The 22427-nt window shown below is 48.8% G+C and overlaps 1 protein-coding gene across 2 annotated transcripts in view; it reads right to left on the reverse strand.

The window, feature by feature from the left end:
* Positions 1 to 2276: 2276 nt before the first annotated feature.
* Positions 2277 to 22427, reverse strand: part of CHRM1 (cholinergic receptor muscarinic 1) — a 44274-nt gene continuing 24123 nt past the window's right edge. The window contains exons 1-4 of one of the 2 annotated variants that reach the window (XM_075939128.2): positions 10811 to 11657; positions 9271 to 9381; positions 6494 to 8229; positions 2277 to 4626 (exon numbers count right to left, since the gene is read on the reverse strand). In XM_075939128.2, coding sequence (XP_075795243.1) covers positions 6520 to 8148 — 1629 coding nt within the window. In that variant the 5' untranslated portion in view covers positions 8149 to 8229; positions 9271 to 9381; positions 10811 to 11657 and the 3' untranslated portion in view covers positions 2277 to 4626; positions 6494 to 6519. Of the gene's footprint in view, positions 4627 to 6493; positions 8230 to 9270; positions 9382 to 10810; positions 11658 to 22427 lie in introns of those variants that run through there. The other variant, XM_014580325.4, reaches the window with a different exon arrangement.

Raw genomic sequence — 22427 nt, forward strand, 5'->3', positions numbered from 1 at the left:
CCAGGCGCCCCCAAGTCAGCCGCTGCTGAAACTGACCAGCAGCAGCTGAATCAGGACGCCTGGGGCAGAGCAGCTGGGGTGCTGCCGGGTTGGTCCAGTAGTGCCCAGAGTGGCGCTGCGGGACCAACCGGCAGCGCCCCAGCTGCTCTGCCTCAGGGTCCACAACAAAAGCCTGGTCTGCTGGGGGGGGAGGGGCACACTAGCTGACCAGCGCTGACTACAGGAAGCCCGAGGCAGAGTTGCTCTGCCCCAGGCTTCCTGGAATCAGCCGCTGATCAGTTTCAGCAGCAGCTGACTTGGGGACGCTTGGGGTTCTTAAGTTGAATCTATGTAAGTCAGAACTGGCGGTCAGTTTCAGCAGCTGCTGAATCTGGCCGCCAGTTCCGACTTACATACAGATTCAACTTAAGAACAAACCTACAGTCCCTATCTTGTACGTAACCCAGGGACTGCCTGTAATGTGACCTTTGCTTGCAATGCTGTTTCCAGAGATTTGCATCCTTGTATCTTAACGGGGAAAATCAGTAGCTATAGGTAAGACAGGGTCAGGTGTTATGTCTAACAGACTGAAGAAGCTATGACTTCAGTGTGACTCAGTTCCGTGTGGGGGGAAGTGGATTTTATTAACTTATTCTTAGAGCCTTGCGCACATGCAAAATTGGTATCCATAGTTGCACAAATGATTTGCAGATATCCACATCTGTGGATGTAGATACCTGCGGATATCCGCAGATTTGCAGGATTATAGATAAAAAATTTGTATTGACAAAAATGTGCTTGAGCTATACCCACAGCAACGAATGGATATCTGCAGATTTACAGGGCTCTGTTTATTCTCTTCCTCTCCACCTTACCTCCCCCCCCACATTCTTGTCCTCTAAATTTTTTTTTTTAGTGCCAGGCTTAATTCAAAATAAATCGTTCATTGCAGCACTTCATAGACCCAACACCTCCCACTAAAATGTTCTCTGATTATGGTCTGGATGGCAGCATGGCCTAGTGGTGCGGTACTGGGACTCGGCATAAGTAGCATGGAAATGTGAGACAGCTCAGAATAATCAATAGCCCTGCCTGAGGCAGAGTAGGGACTGAATCTGGGTCCCCTCTCCCATCTCCACTAATCACTGGGCTATTAATTGTCTCTGGGACTACTTTTTAAAAAAATAAAAATGCCATGGTTTTGGGAAATATTATTTAAATGTTCAATGAAACAGTTCATGGAAAAGTTTCCTTCTCCACCTTGCTTCAGACCTAATGTAGTGACACACAGCCCATTCTTTCCCCACAGAGAAACATCCTGCCTCTTTTTTTAATGTGGTTTCTCTGTAATAATGGTGTACATAACTGGCTGGTGTCAGATGGTCACAATCTTATCCTACGAATGCTGGTGTAAATCTGAAGTGAAGTTCCATTTAACGCATGGGAGTTAGCCTGCTTTTACCCAGCTCCCAGGAAGATCACAATACAGCCTTCATGTTTTTAAATGACCATTCGCTACTTTAAATTAGGGCTCAAATGAAATGATGGCAGCATGCTGTAATGGGATGAATTCTAGTCATCTACCAGAACAGTGGAACTATGTTACAGGGGATTCAGAGAAAAGCAACAACATAAGATTAAAGAACTGAAGATTTTCTTAGTGCCTAAATTGTGTAGAACAGGGGATGGTTGGGAGAGAAGATTCCTTGCTGAAAATTGCATGAAATGCTTTCTAAGGGGCTCATGGGATTTTTATGGTCCTTAGTGCAAATATTACATTATAGAGATTGATAAACTTCTTTGCCAAAGTTTCTTTCTGACATGCGATAATGCCTGGGACTGGAATCAGTCGATTTAGGTTCGGTTCCCAAATCTACCACAAACTTGAACTGGTGGGCTCATGTAGACTACGCTAGAGTGTTGAAAGAGGATATGCAAATTCTGCTGGGATTTGCATATCTTCTGATCTCACTTTCAAAAGTGAGATTGGAAGAAGATATGCAAATACCCATGGAATTTGCATATCCTCTTTCGACACTCTAGCGTAATCTACATGAGCCCTAAATCTCTGTCTCTTGCTTTCCTCAGTTGCAAATTGAATCCTCCCTTCGTTCAGGCTGTAAACTCTTCACTGCAGGCACAGTGTTATGGTACCCAGCATAACTGGGGTGGGCCCCAGTACCAGAGGAGGTCTGTACACTGGTTGGTATGATAGGAGCACTGCTCTAGCAGGATGGAGACTTGATTTTTAGTCTGGGCCTCTTGCAGTGGCAATCATATCTTGAAGCAAAACCCACTCTTGTAAAACAAGTTTGTTTTCCTTTTTATTTTGTTCAACCAAATAAATACAAAGAACAGTGACAAACTCCAGGCCAATGGGCCCCTGCATGAGGAAATGTCAGTATGTACAGTCCTGTGTGATCAGGGTTTTGCAGCTTTGCTCATTTTGACGCTAACTGGAGTTTTCCTTCCTCACAGCCTCTGAAGTCATGATTACGTGAGGCTTGGCTTACGTATATTTAAAAAAGGTTTGTGGTGAAAAGCTTGAAAACGTGACCTCTAGCGGCTCAAATCAGAAGGAGAATATGAATCCTTCCTTCAGTCCCTCCTGCCCAGTTTAATATTAATCTTAAAATCACGAATTTTTTTAATCTTGTGATTTTTAGAGCCTGGGTTGTGGTTTTGGCATGCTTGGGGTTTGCAATGCTGGGTTTGTAACTCATAGACATGTTTGAGTCAATGGTTTATTCATAATTAAGCTTTCTGGATTCACCAAAGGAGGGTTGGAATCATGGTTCCGAGGGAATGATTTGGAGGACTGCCCCCGGACTTCCTTCTGGGACAGCTTCAGGAAATTGCACTTAGACCATTTCTCAGTTGCCTGCATGCACTTAGCTCCCAGGAGCATTGGTGGGAGTTAGAAAGGTGGAGAACGCTTATTTTCTTGCAGAATAATTCACTCTTCCTTTCCCCGTCTCTCCTTGCTTGTCACTCCCAGGGGGGAGAATGGATCAAAAGATCTCTGAGGGAGGGACCAGCCTGGATAGCTCAAATATATCCATCCACATCAGGCATAAAAGTGTTGGAGCTACACTGCTGCTTGAAGGCTTCGTGGCAAAAGACGTGTGTGGATGGGGCAAGGAGGCGCCACAGGTGGCTGGTGTAGGAGTTTGCATGGCAGCCTGAGCCCTGGGGGACCTACATTCAATCCTCCACTTTGTTGTGTGACTGGGAGTAAGTCGCTGAGGGCCGAGGTCCTCAAAGCTTTTTACGTGCCTAATGCATCTATTTCAGTGCCTAGATATCTTTGAGTCGTTCACTGCCTCAGTTACTCCTTTGTAAAATGGAATAATGCTTCCCTCTCGCACAGGAGTGGGGTGAAGAGAAATATATTAAAATATTGTAAGGTGCCCAGATACTATGGTAATGGGGCTAACATAACTACCTCAGCTGCTCGTCCATGCCCCTGTATACTGCTCCAGCAGAGACCGGGGAAGAATTTCTCTACACCAATCCTCTTGAGTTGGAGACAGGCAGCGTGGGTTAGTGGTAGTATCCTGTGTCCGTGTGGTTGAATGGAACATTCTAGAACCCTTGGAAGGAGAGAGGTGCAGTTGTGCTTCTCGTCTTTCCCCCTCCAGAGGTCATCTTTCCCCACGTTACCTCCGCTTTTCACCTCTCTCAGTCCAGTGTTATCTGTGCCTCGCTAGCCCCAGATTACAAAGTGTTTCCCAAAACTCAACCAATGAAGCTTCACCTCCCATGCTTGCCCAAGGTGACAAGCTCTGAGAATGGAACTCCAGAGACCTGATGCCCCTGCTTTTATACTTGACACCACTCCCATCCCAGAATTGCAACAGAATCCAGGAGTCCTGGCTCCCAGTGCCCCCCTACTCCAACCCATTACGCCTCTGGTACTTAGTTTCGGACTCTGCGCTGGGAAACAGAAGGATTTGGTTGTCCTGTCTACCATTCTCTGCTCTAATCACCAGACACCACTGTGCTCCCAGAATTGGGGCTCCAATGCAGGAGTCCTTCCAGTCCTTTCTTTAATCACTTGACACCCTCTCCCCTCCCAGCTGTGTCTGCTCTAACCACTGGATTCACTCCTTGTGAAGAGCCAAATACTGAAGTCCGGGACTCCTGACTCCCATTTTCCTGGCCTAAGTGGTAGGGTGCCTAGACCACACTTGTCTATGTGACTGAATGGCTGAAAGGTCCAATGTCCTTTTAGTCAAAGCAGCAATACTGGAAAGTGTTGAAAATCCCAAGAGGTCCTGTCACAACCTTGAATGGCTGGTTTCTATGGCCCCTTTGGCTTAGATTTTAAACCATTTTTTTTTTCAATCCATTTCTCTCAAGCCCACAGCGCTAAATGTGCCAGCTTCATCTATTTGTTTTCCTGTTGATACGTCCACATTCATCGGTGTTTTAAGGAAGGTCGCTATCTGACAATGAGTTCAAGATTACAATGATAAATGGCGGCACGGTGTTCCGGAACCTGCCAGCTGTATCCTCACCCAGATCCCAAAGGCTGGGTTCATGGCCGTCTCGGAGGGATTCCCCTTCTGGCATCACAGCCAGGGCCCGTTCTGCTGCTGCAGTGCAGTTTGCCGGACATTCTTCATCCCAGCCCAGGGATTTCATCTAGGGGAAAAAGGCAAGGAACAGCAAATTGAGACAGCTGCTTGTTATATCTTGGTAAGAGCTGCTGGCACCTTGGCCACCAGCAGCAACACAGGCCCCCTGAGCTGGGAATAAAAATCAAGAGTCCCAACCCCCTATACCCACTGTTGTAACCACTAAGCCCTGTGGTCTCCTCAGAGCTGGCACTAGAACCCACAGACCTTTGACTCCCAATTTCTTCCTGCTCTAACCCTCCAGCTCCCCTTTCTGGAGCTGGCATAGAGCCCTTTGAGACAGGATTAGCGCTGGTGTATTAATTGTTTTCACATGTGTTCCCAGGGTCAAAATCCACTCAGTGGCGCCAAAGGAGGTTGACAATTGCTGGGCCCTTAGGCATGGTGGGAGGAGGCTGACTCCAGGTTCCTGGAAGGGGAAGGGCCTTGGGCACCAGGGGGAGCAGGACTAGGAGCAGCTATTCCTCAGAGCTGCCTGGAGCGCACCATGTAGAGCTCCAATGGTGATTTAAGGGAACCTTGGCTCCTTTTGAATTGCCAGGCCCCAGGGCCAACTGCCCCTTTTCCCCCTCCCCCAACGGTGGCCCTGGCAGTGCCCAGGATCTCTTTTGTTCCACCCACCATCTATGCTTCCTCCTCCAAGCCAATTTATTCTTCACCAGGGGGCTGCAGCGTCCCCACTCTTACAGATTATGAGGCTGGAGGGGACAACTGTGATCATCTTATTTGACCATCTGTCAAACACAGGCTATAGGGCTTCCCGGAATAATAATTCCCATTGGAACTAAAATGTTTTTTTTAAAGAAAAACAACCAATCTGGATTTAAAAATTGCTAATAAAGGAAAATCCACCACAGCCTTTGGTAAATTGTTCCAGTAGTCCGTTCCCCTCACAGTTAAGAAAAGGCACCTTATTTTTGGTCTGAATTGTACAGATTTGGCTGCCAGTCATTAGTTCTTGTTAGATTTTTGGCTAGTTTAATGAGCACTCCATTATTAAATTTCTTTTCCCCATGTACAGCGATAAGAGTGTTGAGTTAATAGCTTTTATTGACCCAGCGTCTGCTGGGGAGAGAGAGAGACGCTTTCAGGCTTACACAGAGCTGCTCTTCTCTTTATAAATACTTACAGAGCCCTCACCCTTCTCTTGGATAAACTAAATAGCCCAAGCTCCCTGAATCTTCCACTATATGGCAAATTTTTTAGTAAAGAACCTAATTACTTGTAGCTGTTAGACTAAAGAGCCTCTATTATCAAATTACTGTTCCCCATGTAGGCAGTTACAGGTGGATCAAGTCTCCAGCAAGGTGCATGCATGTCTGCTGCAGCAAAATTGCCCCCTCCGTGCTCTTTACCAGTTCAGAACAACTGATGACATGGGGGATACTCTACTGCAGGGATCTCCAAACTTTTCAAGGTTATATCGTCCCTTACTCCTGTTCAGCCCCCTCCCTCTTCCTGGGGCCAGGAGCCGGGCTTCAGGAGGGTGTGGACAGGGTTGAGAACAGAGGGTGGGTCCTCAGCTGGGTGCAGGACTGGGAGTGGGACTAGAGCCACAGCCAGTCTGTGGTCAGGGCCTGTGACTGTGGGTGGCTTGGGGCTCAAGAGCCAGGGTTGCAGCTAGGGGCTGGGCCAGAGCAGAGCTGGGAATGGAGCAGGGCTGGGTGGTGCTTCCTCCCCATCTCCTGTAGGAGCTGTCCTCTTCAATCATTCTCCATGTCCCTCTAGGGGGGCATGCCCTACAATGTGGGGACCTCTGCCACACACACCCAACACTTCCTGGTATGATTCACCCTCCACTGCCCACCTGAGAAGCTAATCCCCTCCCCCCCCCCCCCGCAATGGGCTCCCACGACCAGCTGTGTCTGGCTCACCATTCTGGGATTTGCCCCACATCTGCTCACTGGGCTGGAGCCCTATGGAAGGCCACCACTTGCTTGGGCATCTTCCTCCACCTCCTCTTGTCCCAGCGGCACAGCAGCAGCATCTTAAAGGTATCGCGAAAAGACTTACTGCACAGGGCATAGCACATGGGGTTGACTGTGCTGTTGACGTAGCAAAGCCAGTAGCCCAGCTCCCAGAGGCTCTTGGGAATGCAGTCCTGGCAGAAGGTGGACACCAGCACCATGATGTTGTAAGGTGTCCAGGTGAGAATGAAAGCTAGCAGGATAGCACTCAGTGTCCGGGCTGCTTTCTTCTCCTTGATCAGGGAGAGGGTCTTCCGTTCGGAGAGCTGTTTGCTCCTCTTCAGCAAATGGCTTTTGGCAGTCAGCACCCTCTTCTCTTTCGTTGGCTTCTTTGATGGTTTCTTGGTAGTGTTGGGGGATTCGGTGGCAGTACGAGGCTGAGCTAGGATCTTGCACAAGCCATTCCCTCCTACCCACGGTCCTCCAGCCAGCTTCCCCTGGTCCCGGGTGGGTTTGATGGTCGGCAGTGGGGACTGCGCTACACTGCCAATCATAGGCAGTTGGATCACCACTGAGCAGACACTCTGAACCTCAAAGGGCTGCTCCTCACCTTCTGACGATGTCAAGGAATCAGGAGAGCCGTCCTCCTCTTCCTCCTCCTCTGTATTGTTCCAGCTTCCATTGCTGTTCTGCTCCATATATAGCTTGACCTTCCTCCAACTGGGGAAGCAGCAGGCCTGTGTGGGGGCTGTTGTCACAGCAGAAGAAACCTTGATGGGTTGCAACCTCTCGGAGCTGCTGATGCTGCATCCGCCACCTCCTTTGGGCCTGTTGATGGTGGTCGGCCTGGCAATACTCTTGCTCTCTGAGCCCTGTAGGCAAGCTAGTTCCTTGGTCCTGTTTTCAGTCTCCCGGTAGATCCTCCAGTAGAGAATGATCATGATGGTGACCGGCAGGTAGAAAGCTGCAATGGCCGTGCCAGAAGTAATGATGGGCTGAGAGAGGAACTGAAGATAACAGGCTCCTGAGGGCACTGTCCTCTCCCCAACAAAGTACTGCCAGAACAAGATGGCAGGTGCCCAAAGGATGAAGGAAATAGCCCAAGCTAGGCCAATCATAATGGCTGCCCTCTTCGGTGTCCTCTTAGCCCGGTAAGTCAAGGGCCGTGTGACAGAGAAATAGCGGTCAAAGCTGATGATCAGGAGGTTCATGACTGAAGCATTGCTAGCTACATAGTCAAGGGCCAGCCAGAGGTCACAGGCTACGTTGCCAAGGGCCCAGTGGCCCATGATGATGTAGGTGGTGTAGAGGTTCATGGACACTGCTCCAATGATGAGGTCAGCACAGGCAAGGCTGAGTAGGAAGTAGTTGTTGACGGTCTTTAATTCACTGTTGACTTTGAAGGAGACCATCACAAGCAGGTTGCCCACCAGTGTGACCAGTGATAGGATCCCAGTCATCAGCACAATCAACACCACCTGCCACAAAGAATAGCCTCCATGCAGGGCATGCCCGGGGCTTCCCTGGGAGCCATTGAGGGCTGGTGGGACACCAGAAAGGTTCATGGTGCTGGGGTGGGGTCTCACCTCTCCCAGAATAGCATACTGAAATGACAACCACATTTGGTTCCCGCCGCTCCAATTCAAAACCTCTTTGGCTGAGAGAGGAAAGGTGAGCTGGGGTCTTCAGTCTGAGAACACCGCCTGGAATGAGGAAAGAGACTTAGCTGAGCTGGGAGAGAGGTTGGATTTAGAGCAGAGTGACATTTTTTGGACAAAATGTTTTTTCCTTGAAAAATGCAGATTCAGCTATGCTGAGATGTTTTGTGAATTCACGTTGGTTTTGCTGAATTGTCCATTTAATAAAATCCTCAGCATCTCCTCCCCAGTCAGAATGTTTCCTTCTGACATTTTCTAAATGAAATGTTTCGGTTTTTTGGTTTGAAACAATGTTTATGTAGAAATTTCATTCAATTATTTAAAAACATTCAAAAATGTTATAAAAGATCCAAATTGAAACAGAATATTGTTGTACCCAAAGGTTTTTTTAAGTGTCAGATGGGTAACCGAGTTAGTCTGTTTTAGCAAAAACAATGAGAAGTCCTATGACATCTTAAAGAGTAGCGTTTTTACTAGAGAATAAGCTTTTCTGGGCTATAGCTCTGACGAAGGGGGTTGCAGCCCAGAAAAGCTTATGCCCTAATAAATTTGCTCGTCTTTAAGGTGTCACATTTAAAAAAAAAAGTTTGATCTGCAAAAAATGTTGAAAGCTTTCAATTTTGGTTCAACTTGCAATGAAAATGTCCCTCAAGTGCTGGGTAGCAAGGGTACTGGGGTAGGAGAACTGGATTCATTCCTGGCTTGATTTCTCTGTGACCTCAAGTAAGTCACATCCTGTGCAGAAGAGCAGTTTTGTTTAATAGTTAGGGCACTGGGCAGGGGCTCTGGACACCTGGGCTCAATTCCTGACTCTGCCACTAATCTTGGTCTAGCCATTTCCCCTTCCTGTGCCTGGTTCATGTCTCGCCATTGTCTATTTAAATAATGAGCTCTTTGGAGCAGAGACCCTCTCTTTGTGTCTGTGCAGCATGATAGGGGGCCTGATCTCAGTCAGGGTCTAGGCAGTGCTCTGCACACTGCCACCATACCAATGATCAGAAGAGGGAGCCAATGGAAAGACAGCGTCTTCAGGACCCTGAAGCCCATTGCTTGGAGTGGCTAAGGAGATCACAGGAGGCTACTCACCTTGTTATTGAGATTGTTTCTTTGAAACTTCCTGTCCATTCTCCAGTCCCATGATGTTGCCATGGCAGGGGGGCACTGACACATCTAAGATGTCACATCTAAGAAGGCCATCTGTGTCAATGAAAAGTAGTTACTCTCCTAGTTACTGCTAGGCAACTCTCAAATAGTCACATTTAGATTACTTGTTTTCACTCAAGATAACATCACAACCCCTATTTAGTTCAGTGATGCAGAGTTGGGTCCTTAGCCCTACAGGGCCCCTCGTGTATAGCTGTTTTATCTCTGATTAAAGGGACAGATTCAATTTTTACTTCAAACAAACTTTTACAAGGGCTTAATGTAGTGGAGCTCCACAGAGAACAGAATCTACCCTAACCTATCAGTGCTGCCATCTCATGCAACAACCTCTGTCCTTGTGCCGGCAGCTTCACATCCCATGAGCTAGAGCAGTGGTTCCCAACCTTTTCCAGATGGGGACCCATTCTGACAATTCAGGAAGACTTGGTGACCCAAGGCAATTCAAAAATGGGGAGAGGCGGGAGGGAAGAGCCACCCGGGGAGACACTTGGTGACCCTTTTGAAATGTAATGGTGACCCATATTTGGGTCCCGACCCATAGGTTGGGAAACCCTAAGCTAGATGATCTTTTGGCTTATTACAAACAGAAGGAGCCCCCAGAACGCTGGGCAGTAGTAGAATTTGTACCATAGCAAATCAAGCTCTCCTGCTACACTGATAGGAGAAGATGCCTGTTTCCCTGATCACTAGTATCTAGAACTATCACAATGTCAGGACACAGTCCAAAAGTTTTCAAAGTGACTAATGATTTTGAATGCATTGGTTTATTTTTTCAATGTGTGTGACAGAGAGGTCTGTCTCCTTATAGGCCTGGGGAGTTGGGATCATCCACCTGTGTTCTAAGGCAGAGTGTCTTTAAGAACAAGTAGTCCTGTGACACCTTAGAGCAGGGCTACTCAACATGCAGCCTGCAACCCGTTCGTTTGCAACCCACAGTGTGGTTCAGGTTTACGTGGGGCTCAACACATGGCTTGCAGGTGGGATCCTTTGAACATGGCCTCCACTGGGAACACGCTCCACAACAGAGAGGCCTCTCCCAGGCAGGGTGAGCACTGAAAGACACAAGCGGAGGGGCTGGCAGGAACAGACGGGTACAGGGTGTCAGCATTTGTAGTGCACCAGGGCTGACTGAAAAATACTAATTTTTCACCAGAAATTAAAAAAAAATCCCTTTCCCCCTGCAAAAGTTTGAGGAAAGTTAGGTTTTATTTCCACAATTAAAATATTAGACTGTGTGTTTTGGATCTTCCTTACAAAATTTTCATTTGTAGAAAACTAATATTTTAATGAAAACTAGTCTATTCTCATTTTGTTTTGTTGTTATAGGTTGGGAGACAGGACAATTTTGATTAAATCAGAAATGAGAAAATCTGTCTTTTGTCCAAAAAGCAATTTTTGGTTGGGAGCAGTGTTCCCTCTATTTTTTCCAACCCATGTGTAGAATACATTTTGTTATGCGTACCAAAGCATGTTCAAGATGTGCACCACCAGTAGACATGCATGTTGCTGGCTGTGAGCACTCTGCTAAACAGCTAGGTGGCATTTGAATCTCTCCTGGTTGGCTGCCCAAGTGGTCAGCTTACAGGGAACACTAGTTGGGAAGAAGAAAAGTTGTTGACTCTTTCTATTTCACACACTTCCAGGAATAGAATTACAGAGAAACAGACCTCCAATATAAAAAATGACCTAAATATTTTTCTGTTTTGCTTGCAGTGTTGTAGCCATAAGCCATGTTGGTCTCAGGACATGAATGACAAGGTAGGTGATGAGTGACATGTTGGTTCAATTTTTTTATTGAACCACCAGCTGCTGGTGAAAGAGACAAGCTTCCAGTCTTTCAGGTGAAAAAGAGCTCTGTGAAGCTTGAAAGTTTGTCTCTTTCACTTGGTCCAATAATAGATATTACCTCACCCGCCTTGTCTCTCCATCATTTTTCTAGTCTGATTTAGTGTATCTAAGTTAAATAATAATGACTCTAGCTAAACTCTCATTGTTATCTAATCTAGTTTTATTTTATCTAATTCTATAATCTTCAATGTAAAAAAAAACCCTAATTTTATTTTAACTTAATCTTATTTTTGAAAATTGGACGGCATCCCTCTCCATGTAATATTTCTTGTATCACAGCAACTTCTATGAGCCCCAACTGAGATCAGAACCCTGTTGTGCTAGTTGCACAGACACATCCTAAAGCAGTGGTCCCCAACGCAGTGCCCGTGGGCACCATGGCACCCGCTGGGGCATTTATGTGCGCCCACCGAGTGACCAGGGCCGGCCCAAGCCATTCTGCGCCCCGGGCAGCGGGCGTGTGACGCATGCACGACTCCGCCCCTGGGTGCATGGCACATGCGTGGCCCTGCCCCCTGGTGCGCTGCACACCTTACAGCTGCAATCGGGTGTGCGGCGCTCAATGGCAGCTCTAAGGGGCGCTGTGCGGCCCCTGGCCCCAGGTGCCACCCATAGGTTGGCGCCCCAGGCAGCTGCCTGGCTAGCCCCCCCCTTAATCCGGTTCTGTGCGCGGTGCATGCGCAGCCTCACCCCCAGTGCGTGGTGCATGCGCAGCCCCTCCCCCCCCCACGGCACATGAGCAGCCCTGCCCCATGGCGCCCGGCAGCCCCAAAAGGTTGGGGACCACTGCCCTAAAGAGACAGCACCTACCCACAGGGCTTATAATTAAACAGATACAGGTTGAGAGGGAAAACAAGAAGCACAGGGAGGGAAAGGGACTTGTTCAGACTCACACAGCTGGTCAGTGAAAAAGCCAGGCATAGAAGCCAGGTCTACTGAAACCTAGCCCAGGCTACCTCTAGCTCTGTGGTAGGCAACCTGCAACCCATCAGAGTTCTGTGTGTGGCCCATGAAACATTTGGTTCACCGTTGCCCATGCGCAAAGCTGCCAGATTCCGCTGGTTTCTGTCCACATAGGGTTTTTTTCCCTACAGGTATTACTAGTGTGACACACACACGAAAAGCACAAAGGGCATGTGAAGTGAGGTGCATGCTGACTGCACATTGTGAGAGCCCCATGCTCCCTCTGCAGCCTATCCAAGCGCTGCTACGGTTCAGTTGGCAAACCCTGCAAATTCTAGGTACGTACGTGTAATCCACATACCTAGGTTCCGTGTACATGGCATCATTTTTGCGGAAGAGGAAATGCAAATGAAGCGCTCATTAGCATTTCTTTCTCACTCTCATGTGCATATTCTCTCCTGATCCTTTTTGCGGAAGAAGTTTTTGCAGGAAAAAACCAGAGTGTAGCTGGGGCCATTTTGCACAAAAAAACCCTTTTGTGCAAGAACCCTTATTCCTCAAAAAATGAGGAAGAGGGCTCTTATGCAAAAGGGGGTTTTTGCACAAAAAGGCACCGTCTACACTGCACTTTTTTGAGCAAAAACCTCTTTCGCAAAAAGGATCAGAAGAGAAAATGCAAATGAGAGCGTGACGTATGCAAACGAGCGCTCCATTTGCATGTCCTCTTCCGGAAAAAGCTTGTAGTGTAGCTGTAGCGCATGTGTGTGGGTTACACAAGCACAGTTAGCAAGACTACCCTGTCCCGGACACTGTCTTGGTGACAACAATCTTGTGGCCACTGAGATGAGGGAGGTCCACTCATGTGGCCCACTCACAGGCTTAGGCTGCTCTAGCTGCTAAGTCAGGCTGCCTCTCACTCCTGGGCTATTGCTAAGTATTCCAGTGAACAGTCACATGCGGGCAGCATGAATGGATGAGATCAGTGTAACTGGGCATGTGTGTGAATGTATTTGTGCTGTGATAGTGCCCAGGGAGCCCGTCACAGACCAGGGCCCCATCGTGTTAGGTGCTACACAAATGTAGACCAAAGAGAGGGAAGCTCCCTGCCTCAAAGAGCTTCCAGGCCATGGAAATCTCCGCTGGTGACTAGCATTGTCTGAAGCCCGGCTCTGCTGCATCTGAGCTCCAGGGCTCTAGCTGTGGAGAAGGCTCAGGCGGCCATTCTGCTTTTCAAACCAAGCTCAAACTAGCACCTGCTCACTCCGGCTGTTTCTGGGATCTCTGCGGCTGCTCTGTTGAGGATTTTCAGCATCTCCAGCTCCCCTGGAGGCAGCTGGCAGTGTCCCACCTTGCAGCAGGGCCGCAACGTGACTCAAGTTACTTGAGTGTTGCCCACTTCTGAGATTTCTTTAGCAAGGCTGAGACGTGGCTGGGGCCAGTCGTGCCATGACGTGAGACATGCCAGTTGTCTTCTGAATTAGAGTCCTCTGATTGGCCACCTGCCCCCCTTGTCTGCCTGACTAACCAAATAGGGCTGCAGCAGGCAGAAATGACCCCCCCCCCCCGCCTCCTGCTCCCTGTAGCACCCCAAAGCCAAACCCACAGGAGCGCAGGAGGGAGCTGAAGAACCCAGCAGCCCAGGCCAGCTCTGCCTGTCCCCTCCTCTCCTCTGCTCCTGTGAGCAAGGTGATTCTGCTCCTTGCCCCTCCCCTTTCAGCCTGCAGCACCCAGCCTGGGAAGGGGTGTGTGTGAGGAGCCCCTGGCACTGCCCCCAGCCGGGAAGCAGTAGGGGGACCCCGCTCAGCCCCCAGGCCTTGGAGAGGGTGGAGAGCCTCAGGAGGAACGGGTTAGGCAGGGGGTTGGGGGGCTGAACTAAGCAGGGCTGATCTAAGGGAGGATGTGGGGAGCTCAACTGATGGGCTGGGCAGAATTAATTGCTGGGCGGGAGAGGAGGAGGAGGGGGGTGAGAGCTCCTGCAACATGGGCCAAAATGACTTATCCACTGCATTTTGGGGAGTGGAAACAGTAACTGTAACCCCCTCCCCCAGGCAGAGGCAGGGGAGTTCAGACATCAAAAGCCAGGCCAAGACATGCAATAGAGCCTTTAAAACTTCTCGTGTTGAGGCTGATGTGAATCATTACGTCTGATCTCCTGCGGCTGGCGGTACTGCTAGTGGCAAGGTTGTTGGTGTAGCTGAGAACCAGCCTGCCCTGGGTGATAGTCCCTCCTGCGTAGAGGGGCCAGCACAAAACCTTTGCACCATTGCAGGTCAGAGAGTCATTGGTGGGTGAGTTTCACACATTAATACACTACATCCACTGTGCACCAAGTGGGGATCAAACAGCTTTTTAGGATCAGACCCTTAGCTGTTTCAGTCAGCATCACACTATGGAAACCAAAGTAGTGATTTGCACCAGCTGAGGATTTACACGGATTTACACTACTTGGAGATCTGGCCCACTTTGTACATCAGTGGGTAAAAGTTAAAGTGTCAGTTTTCCCCTGTAGGGTGGACAGCTGTCTAGTGCTCTGTCTATCAGCTCCTCTGATCAGTCCTACCGATCTTGCAGTATCAAGACACTAGGGGAAAAAAAGACAACCCCCCCAGATGGCAGATCAATCATTCATTTTTCCTAACCTTGTAGGAGGTTTTTGTATTATTAGATGAGGTTTTAGCTAAATGAAATCTGGACTGGTGACTGGGAATCCATAGCTGTCTCATGCTATTTCAGTCTCTGCTTCATGCACAGCCTGGCTCCATGAGAGGAAGGAGGTAGCAATAACACAGTAATCAGAGTGTTTGTCTGGGCCAGGCCTCTGGATGGAGTTCTCAGGGCAAGGTTATACAGGTCAGACTAGATGATTACGCTAGTCCCTTCTGACTGCAGCTCATTTGTCATCCTCATCTCAGAAATGATCCAGCAGACATTGTCCCCTCTGGCCATAAGATCTACTTCTCTCTGGCCACCCAAATACAGAGCGGAAGTAGTGGGAGGGCTTCAGGGATGAGTAATGTGAATGTTGGAGACTTAGAGAAATTGGTCTCCATGTGGGAGGGGAGAAACCTATTTTCTCACACTGTTCCCCTCCTCTTCTTTTTCCAGGGGCAAATTATTTTTAAAGTGAGTGGTTTGCCCCCCTGTTCCCTAGCAAGCTAAAATGAGAACTGCCTGCTTTTTGCAATGTTTTCATTTTAAATAAAAAGAAAAAATTCCACCACCACGAACATTCGTATTTTGTTTAAAAAGCCATTTTTGTCCAAACAAACATCTTGACGACAATGTTTTTGGCCAGCCCATTAGTTACTGCTGTTAATTTTTATTATTTGTATTAGGAACATAGGGCTGTAGGACACCTCATGGATCACTGAGTCCAGTCCCTGCTAGTGTTGGGAACCCTGTCATAGAATCCCAGCAACAAGGTTATTTTGCTTCCTTTTTCTCTTACAGAGTGGCCGTTCCAAATGCTCATCACATCTGTGGAATTGTAATAATGCTTAGGAGCTCCAGTCATGGGCCAGGAGTCAGATTGCATTGGGCCAGGCACTGTACAAAGATAGAACAAAAACATGGTTCCGCCCCCAGAGTTACAAGCAAGTGCATCTTGGCTTAGCATGAACTGCGCACTAATTAATATTCCACAGATTCTAGCCTGTCCCCCTGCCCTGCCTAAGACTTCCTATTTCTGGTGGGTTTGAAAGGGAAGAATATAATGGGGGAGGTTTTTTACCTATTATGGCAGAAAAATGACTGTTGGGTAACCCAAGCAGCAGTGATGGGAAGTGAACGGCACATGAATAATTGAAGGGGGATGGCATGGTGCTGTGGAAGCAAAAAGCAAGATGCAGAGCCCCAGAGACCTCTCCTTTCCCAAATCGCCTTGCCCTTCCTTGGCATCCTTTAAAGGGCTCAGAATGCTTTGTCTACACACTCAGGCATGTGCCTTTAATTATACCAGGTTTTTATAAATGGCCCAACACCCCCCTCTGCAGTTCGAGTGCTAAAAATGGGAGTGAGATTTGGGCTAATCATGCTGAAATACCTGCCTTGAGATCTGCAGATTAGGGGAGGACAGATCGTTAGCTGGCTGCCTGGGGAATCTAGGGAGAACTTGGGCAAGTCGTTTAGCTGCTGTGTGCCTCAATTTTCCCTTTTGCAAATTAGGGGTAATATCACTGCCCTATCTCTGAGGGGGTTTGTCACATTAAAAATAGTGAGGGGCTCAGATACTATTGTGGTGGGAGTCAGGTAAGCACTTCCGATCCAGTTGCTGTGTGCTTTTATGAGAGCAATGTAATGCTTTGTGAGTGAAAATCCCAATTCCTCCCTTGCACAGGTCCCTGTTAGTGCCAGTTCACTGACATCTGATTTTCCTTGTGAACCTCATCCTCAGCCCTTTGTTTCCCTGCCCCTGTTACTGCCCTGAAATTCAAGGAATGCGACTGATCAGGAGTGCTGTTCACAGCTGCTGATGGGAAGGGAGTAGGGGAGACTGTTGGAGAAGTGTCAGAACCTTTCTCCTTTCTTCCTGGAAAATGCCCTGCAAGTCAGGTCCATTTAAAGGGGGATTACATGGTGGCACGGCCAGAAAATTGAATGTAGGCACCACGTGGGCTCCACTTATTAAATATGCCTTTGTTTAGAGGCACTTTGCTTTTAAGCCTCCCAGTAAAAATCCTCCACCCTGTTGTTATTGCTGCCCATAGGTTGAAATTGGGTGTGATTCTGTTTGGAAGAAAAGGAGCCCTGAGTGCAATTTATAGAAAAAGGCAAAAAAGTCCATTTCCTTGGCAGCATGTGAAACACACACCTTACATGCAATTTCCTTCCAAAGAATCCCTGCCCTACATTCCTCCTGCCAGCACTAAGCCTCAAAAGAGGTGACCTCTGCCCCCTGGCTTTCTTTAGGGCCCAGAGTGCATTGTAAACTAGAGTTGTGATTTCCTCTGCTCGTGTACATGTACTTGTGCTTGTTCTCATCAAGGAAGCAGGAGTATAAATAGCAGTGTAGCCGCAGTAGAGGGATGACTTAGCTGTGCCGAGTACAAAACCCTCCTGGAACTGCGGGGTTTGTACTTGGCACAGCTAAGCCATGCTTCCGCTACCCATCTGCTCTGGCCACATGCATGGGTGGTGGGTGAACGTTGGGCTGGGGACTTGCCTCCCCCAGCCCTGCCCCTTCTGTCCAAGAGCCTGCCCCCCACAGAAGCTAAGCCCTTGCCATTGCAGGGGCAAGCCTCCCTGGTCCTGGAGAACCAGGTGGGAGGGGAGGGCAGGCAGCAAGTGGCCCCAGCGTAGCCTACCCAGCCTGGAGCATGAAGAAGGCGGGTGAAGTGCGGCCCAAAGTTCCCTGACCCCAGAGCATGGGGAGGGCGGGTGGCCCTAGCCTTCCCCTGCCTCTTATATGTGCTGCCCATGGCCACGTGGCTGTTTACATTTGCACTAGTGCAAGTCTGTTTTCATGAGAAGAGGAGTCACTCCCTTAACTTCCAGCTTCAGTGTCATTGTGTCCCTGGGCTTAGTTACCTAGAACTCATAAACTGGAAGCGTTTATCTGGAAGTTTATCTGTGGCTCCGCAGAGTCATGAGACTTCCTTGTCAACCTCCTTCAGCTGGCCACCCAGCAAACCAGAGGAGGAAGCTCAGTAAGAGAGAGGGAGGGAGAGAGAGTGTGTGTGTGTGTGGCGGGGGGAGTGCGCCCTGGGTCTGTGTCCTGTCTCTCCTCTACTTATGCTCTGGGAAGAATACTTATCAGGATGGGTAGGAATGGCGTCCCAAGCCTCTGTTGGTCAGAAACTGGGAATGGGTGATAGGACAGGGATCACTTGATCATTACTTGTTCTGTTCACTCCCTCTGGGGCACCTGGTACTCAGAGGCGGCCTGTCCATATAGGCGAACTGGGCGGTCGCCTAGGGCGCCAAGTTAAATGGGGTGCCAAATGGTGGCGCAATATCAGTAAGGGGTTTAGAGGTGGGGGCGCCGATTGCATGGTTCGCCTAGGGTGCCAGTTGCTGCCAGCTAGTATAGGGCCACCCCTGTTGGCGCTGGCCGCTGTTGGCAGACAGGATACTGGGCTAGATGGACCTTTGGTCTGACCCAGTATGGCCATTATTATGTTCTTTGGGGGGGGGGGGGCAGAGGAGGTGCCCATTAACTCTTTAGAAACCTTTGAGACTTGATGGGTGCTGCTAGGGAATCCCTTGGGGATCCCTGATTTTCAACCTTTGACCTTCACTCCCACCCTATCTTTTCATTTGTTGTCCCTCATATTTGCTTGCCAGCTGGAATCAGTGGCTTCTCCCCCTTCTTTGAGTGGTCAGGCCTTAGATTTGGATGGGCCTGGACCTGCTCATCCCATTACCTATTATAGGTACAGGCCTTTCCTCTCCCAGAAGTAGGGGTAGAACCCAGCAGTCCCAACTCTCAGCCCAACCTGGGCTTGGCTTCAAACTGGTTTCTGTCCTGTTTGTCATGTTGTTTGACTCCCCTATGCTCGGAAAGCAGAAGCCCCGCCCTTTGTGGCCAGGCCAAGCTATGGCAGGGAGCAGACTGCTCCCAGCATTACCTCAAGTCCAGCAAGCGTCATTCTAATTACTGACTGGCCGGCCAGCCCACTGGGAGGCAGGAATATAAGGATCATGTGAAAAAGGATGACCCACAATCAGGCCTCGGAGCCCTGTCATCTGGAGAGCATCAGCCATATGGACAAACTCCATTGCTATCACAGCACACGGCCCCACTGCTTCTAATTGGCTCAAATATGCCTTTAATTGGCAATGATTATTTACTTAGCTGTGCAGTTCGGCTTTGGTTTTAATGCTGCATTTGCTGGTGGCCTGGGCTGTAGCCTGAAATTTTAGCTGCTGTAAATCAGCGACGTGCTACCAAAGTTACATTTATGACATTAACGCAGTCTGAGGCCATGGCAAGCTGGAAATACCACAGATAGGGTATGTCTACACTACCCCCCTAGTTCGAACTAGGGGGGTAATGTATGCATACCGAACTTGCTAATGAAGCCCGGGATTTGAATTTCCCGGGCTTCATTAGCCTAAAGCCGGCTCCGCCATTTTTAAAAGCCGGCTTGTTCGAACCCCGTGCCGCGCGGCTACACGCGGCACAGGCTAGATAGTTCGAACTATGTAGCCATTCCGATCTATCTGTACACCTCGTTCCACGAGGCATACAGATAGTTCGGAATAACTACATAGTTCGAACTATCTAGCCTGTGCCGCGTGTAGCCGCGCGGCACGGGGTTCGAACAAGCCGGCTTTTAAAAATGGCAGAGCCGGCTTTATGCTAATGAAGCCCGGGAAATTCAAATCCCGGGCTTCATTAGCAAGTTCGGTATGCATACATTACCCCCCTAGTTCGAACTAGGGGGGTAGTGTAGACATACCCATACTGAGCGTGGTTGAGGCCCACACTGCTTCACAGACCCTGACGCAGAATGGGGCGCTGCCAGGCTGGTGCTCCACAGACCCTATCTTGCCACAAGTTTCTCAGACCCTGACTGCAATTGATGGCCTTTGTGTGAGCATGGCACAGACCCCATTGCATCAGCACCCTGTTGTGCTGGGTGCTACACAAATTCATAAGGGCAGACAGTCTGCCCCAAAGAGCTCACAATTGAAGTAGATGAAGGGTGAAGTAGAAAGAGGCACAGAGCCCTTTTGTGCTCTATCCCAGGCGGGTTTGCCTCTCTCTTGCTTCTAATCCTATATTTGCCCACGAAGGAGGCAAGCAGGTAAAAATGCAAAAGAAGTTTTCCGGCAGCTTATGTCATTGTCCCCGCACGTCTCGTCTTTCTGTTGAACCTTGTGTAAATATCACGTCACATGTCAAACAAACCCTCCCACTAACTTGATGGCATGTGAGCCCTTATTTAAAAAAGGGGCGGCAGGAGCTGCTCCTAGAGCGGCAGCTTGCAGCAGTGATGATGTGGGGTTTGGGGCTGTTGCTCTAGAGGCATCAGAATTGCCAAACAAGGTCAGACCTGCATGCCCGTCTGGCCTCTGACATTGGCCGGTCCCCCAGCGAGTTTCCTTCTGAACTCCCTTTGCGTTATGGCCAGAAGCAGGAAGATTTACAGCCTTACTTATCTCTATGCCTGTAACTCAAATGACAACACTTTGCACTGGCCGTCTTGAGAGTCTAGGATTCAGTTGTAGCTGCTGCTGTATGGAGCCTTACTGAGGCATGTGAGGAGTTGTGATGGAGGGACCGATGCTTAGGGTGCTTGCTTAGGACTTTGGACACCAAGCTTTAATTCTGTTATCTGATATAGGCAGCTTGGGCAAGTTGCTGTTTGAAATCTATGGGACCTAGGTGCCTAAAAACCTTTGAGGAGCTGGGCCTGTGCGTTAGCTTCCTCCTTGATAAGCTGAGGGGTGCGTATGAAGCTGATGTTTTCCAGATTGTGAGGTGCTAGGGTATTATTGTAATGGGGCTGTGTAGGGATGCACAATGGAATTTGCTCCTTTCTTTCTGCGCTCACAGACTGAAGATTAATACAGGGCTTGACTGTGGAAACTCAGATTTCAGGCTGTTTTCAGACCTGCTTTTCCAAATTCATAGATTGTAAGGCAAGCCTACTGAGGGGGGTTGGAGGTGGTAAAGGGAGCAACTGATCCTGGGCTCAGTGATACAAAAGGGTCAAGAGCCCCCCCACTGCAGTTTTAATCCCTTTAATCACACCATAATCTAAAATTCAGCAGCTCACTGTCCCTTTATTTCCTTCAATGGGAGGAATTTTTCTCTGTTATAGGGGCTGTGTCTAGACTGCATGCTTCTTTCGGAAGATGCTTTTCTGGAAGAGATCTTCTGGAAAAACTTCTTCCGAAGGAGAGCGTCCACACTGCAAAAGCGCATTGAAAAAGTGATCTGCTTTTTTCAAAGATAGCGTCCACACTGAATGGATGCTATCTTGCATTTCTGCTGTGATTACTATGGACAGAGTGGCCACCAGGTCACCCGTGCTTTTTCCTCTTTCCTCTTCTTCTGAAAGAACTCCCTCTTCCCCGTCCACACACGCCTTTTTCCTAAAGAGCTCTTTCAGAAAAAGGCCTCTTCCTCGTAAAATGAGGATTACCAATGTCGGAAAAACCTCTCTGTTCTTTCAATTTTCTTTTGGAAGAACCCGATTGCAGTGTGGACATAACTGAAGTTTTTTCAGAAAATGGCCGTTTTTCAAAAAAAAATCTGTAGTGTAGACATACCCGGAATCTACCCCCAACTTCATGTCTAATAACCATCATGTTCTCTGCACTCCTTGAAAAAGATCATTTAAGGAAGAATCTCTCTGGGAATTTAAGGGAGTGAGTGTGAATGAGCGTAAGAGATGCTGGACAGAAGCTGTTTGCAATTGGCTGCCTGGTTTGCTTTGAATAGATTAGAACAGCATGAAACTGTCTTGTTTGGACCCTCTCAGGTGTGCTGTCTGAGTGTTTTTGGTCATAGATGCCTGCAGTGGGTACTGTATGACAGTACTATAGTTATAACAGAAGGGGGCTGGAAGCTGGGACACCTCGGTTCTGTCACCTCTCTAGGAGTTAGGTTGTTTAGTAAATTAGAGCAGGGGTACGTAAAATCCAGCCTCTTGGCCACAGCCTGCCTTTGGCACCCCAGCCTCTCCCTCTGCCTTATGCACCCCTGTCCCTTGTAACCCAAACCTCTGCACCCCAGTCCTCTGCCCCAGGTCACAACTGCCTCCTCTCCTAGGTCACAACCCAAACCCCTGTCCTGGGTCACAAGCACTTCCTTCACCCAAACTCCCTCCCAGATCCCCTCCTGTACTCCAATTCCTTACAAGAAGCTCCCTTCTGCTCCTAACCTCCATCCCAGACCCTCCACCTCTGCCATTTACAAAGTGCAGCCTTTGACCACTTACCAAATTCTTGGAGTGGTCCCAAAAATTATTGCTCATCCCTGGGGTATAACCAGGGGACTGGGAGATAAAAATTCCTGGGTTGCTCTGCCACTTACTTGATGTGTTGCCTTGGACAAGTCACTTTGCCTCTGTCGCCTTAGCAGCCTTTGGGTGTCCTGTCTATTTAGATGTCAAGTGCTTATGGGACAGAGACTGTGTTTTAAATGTGTCTGTGCAGCTCCCAGCATAATGGGGTCGGGGTACAGTCAGGGTCTGTGTCGCTCCCAATGCAGTAAGGTTCTAATCATGGTTAGGGTAGTGCCCAATGGGATGGGAAGGCTCCAGCTGGGGGTTGGTGAAGTGCCCAGCAGGATGCGGGGGAGGGGAGGGGGGTTCCAACTGGAATTGGTGCAATGGGATAGGAAGCCCTCAAACTCAGTAAGGCCTTTTAGATGCTAT

Source organism: Pelodiscus sinensis, chromosome 11, assembly GCF_052426305.1.
Source record: "Pelodiscus sinensis isolate ZL-2025 chromosome 11, ASM5242630v1, whole genome shotgun sequence".
Taxonomy (NCBI): Eukaryota; Metazoa; Chordata; order Testudines; family Trionychidae; genus Pelodiscus; species Pelodiscus sinensis.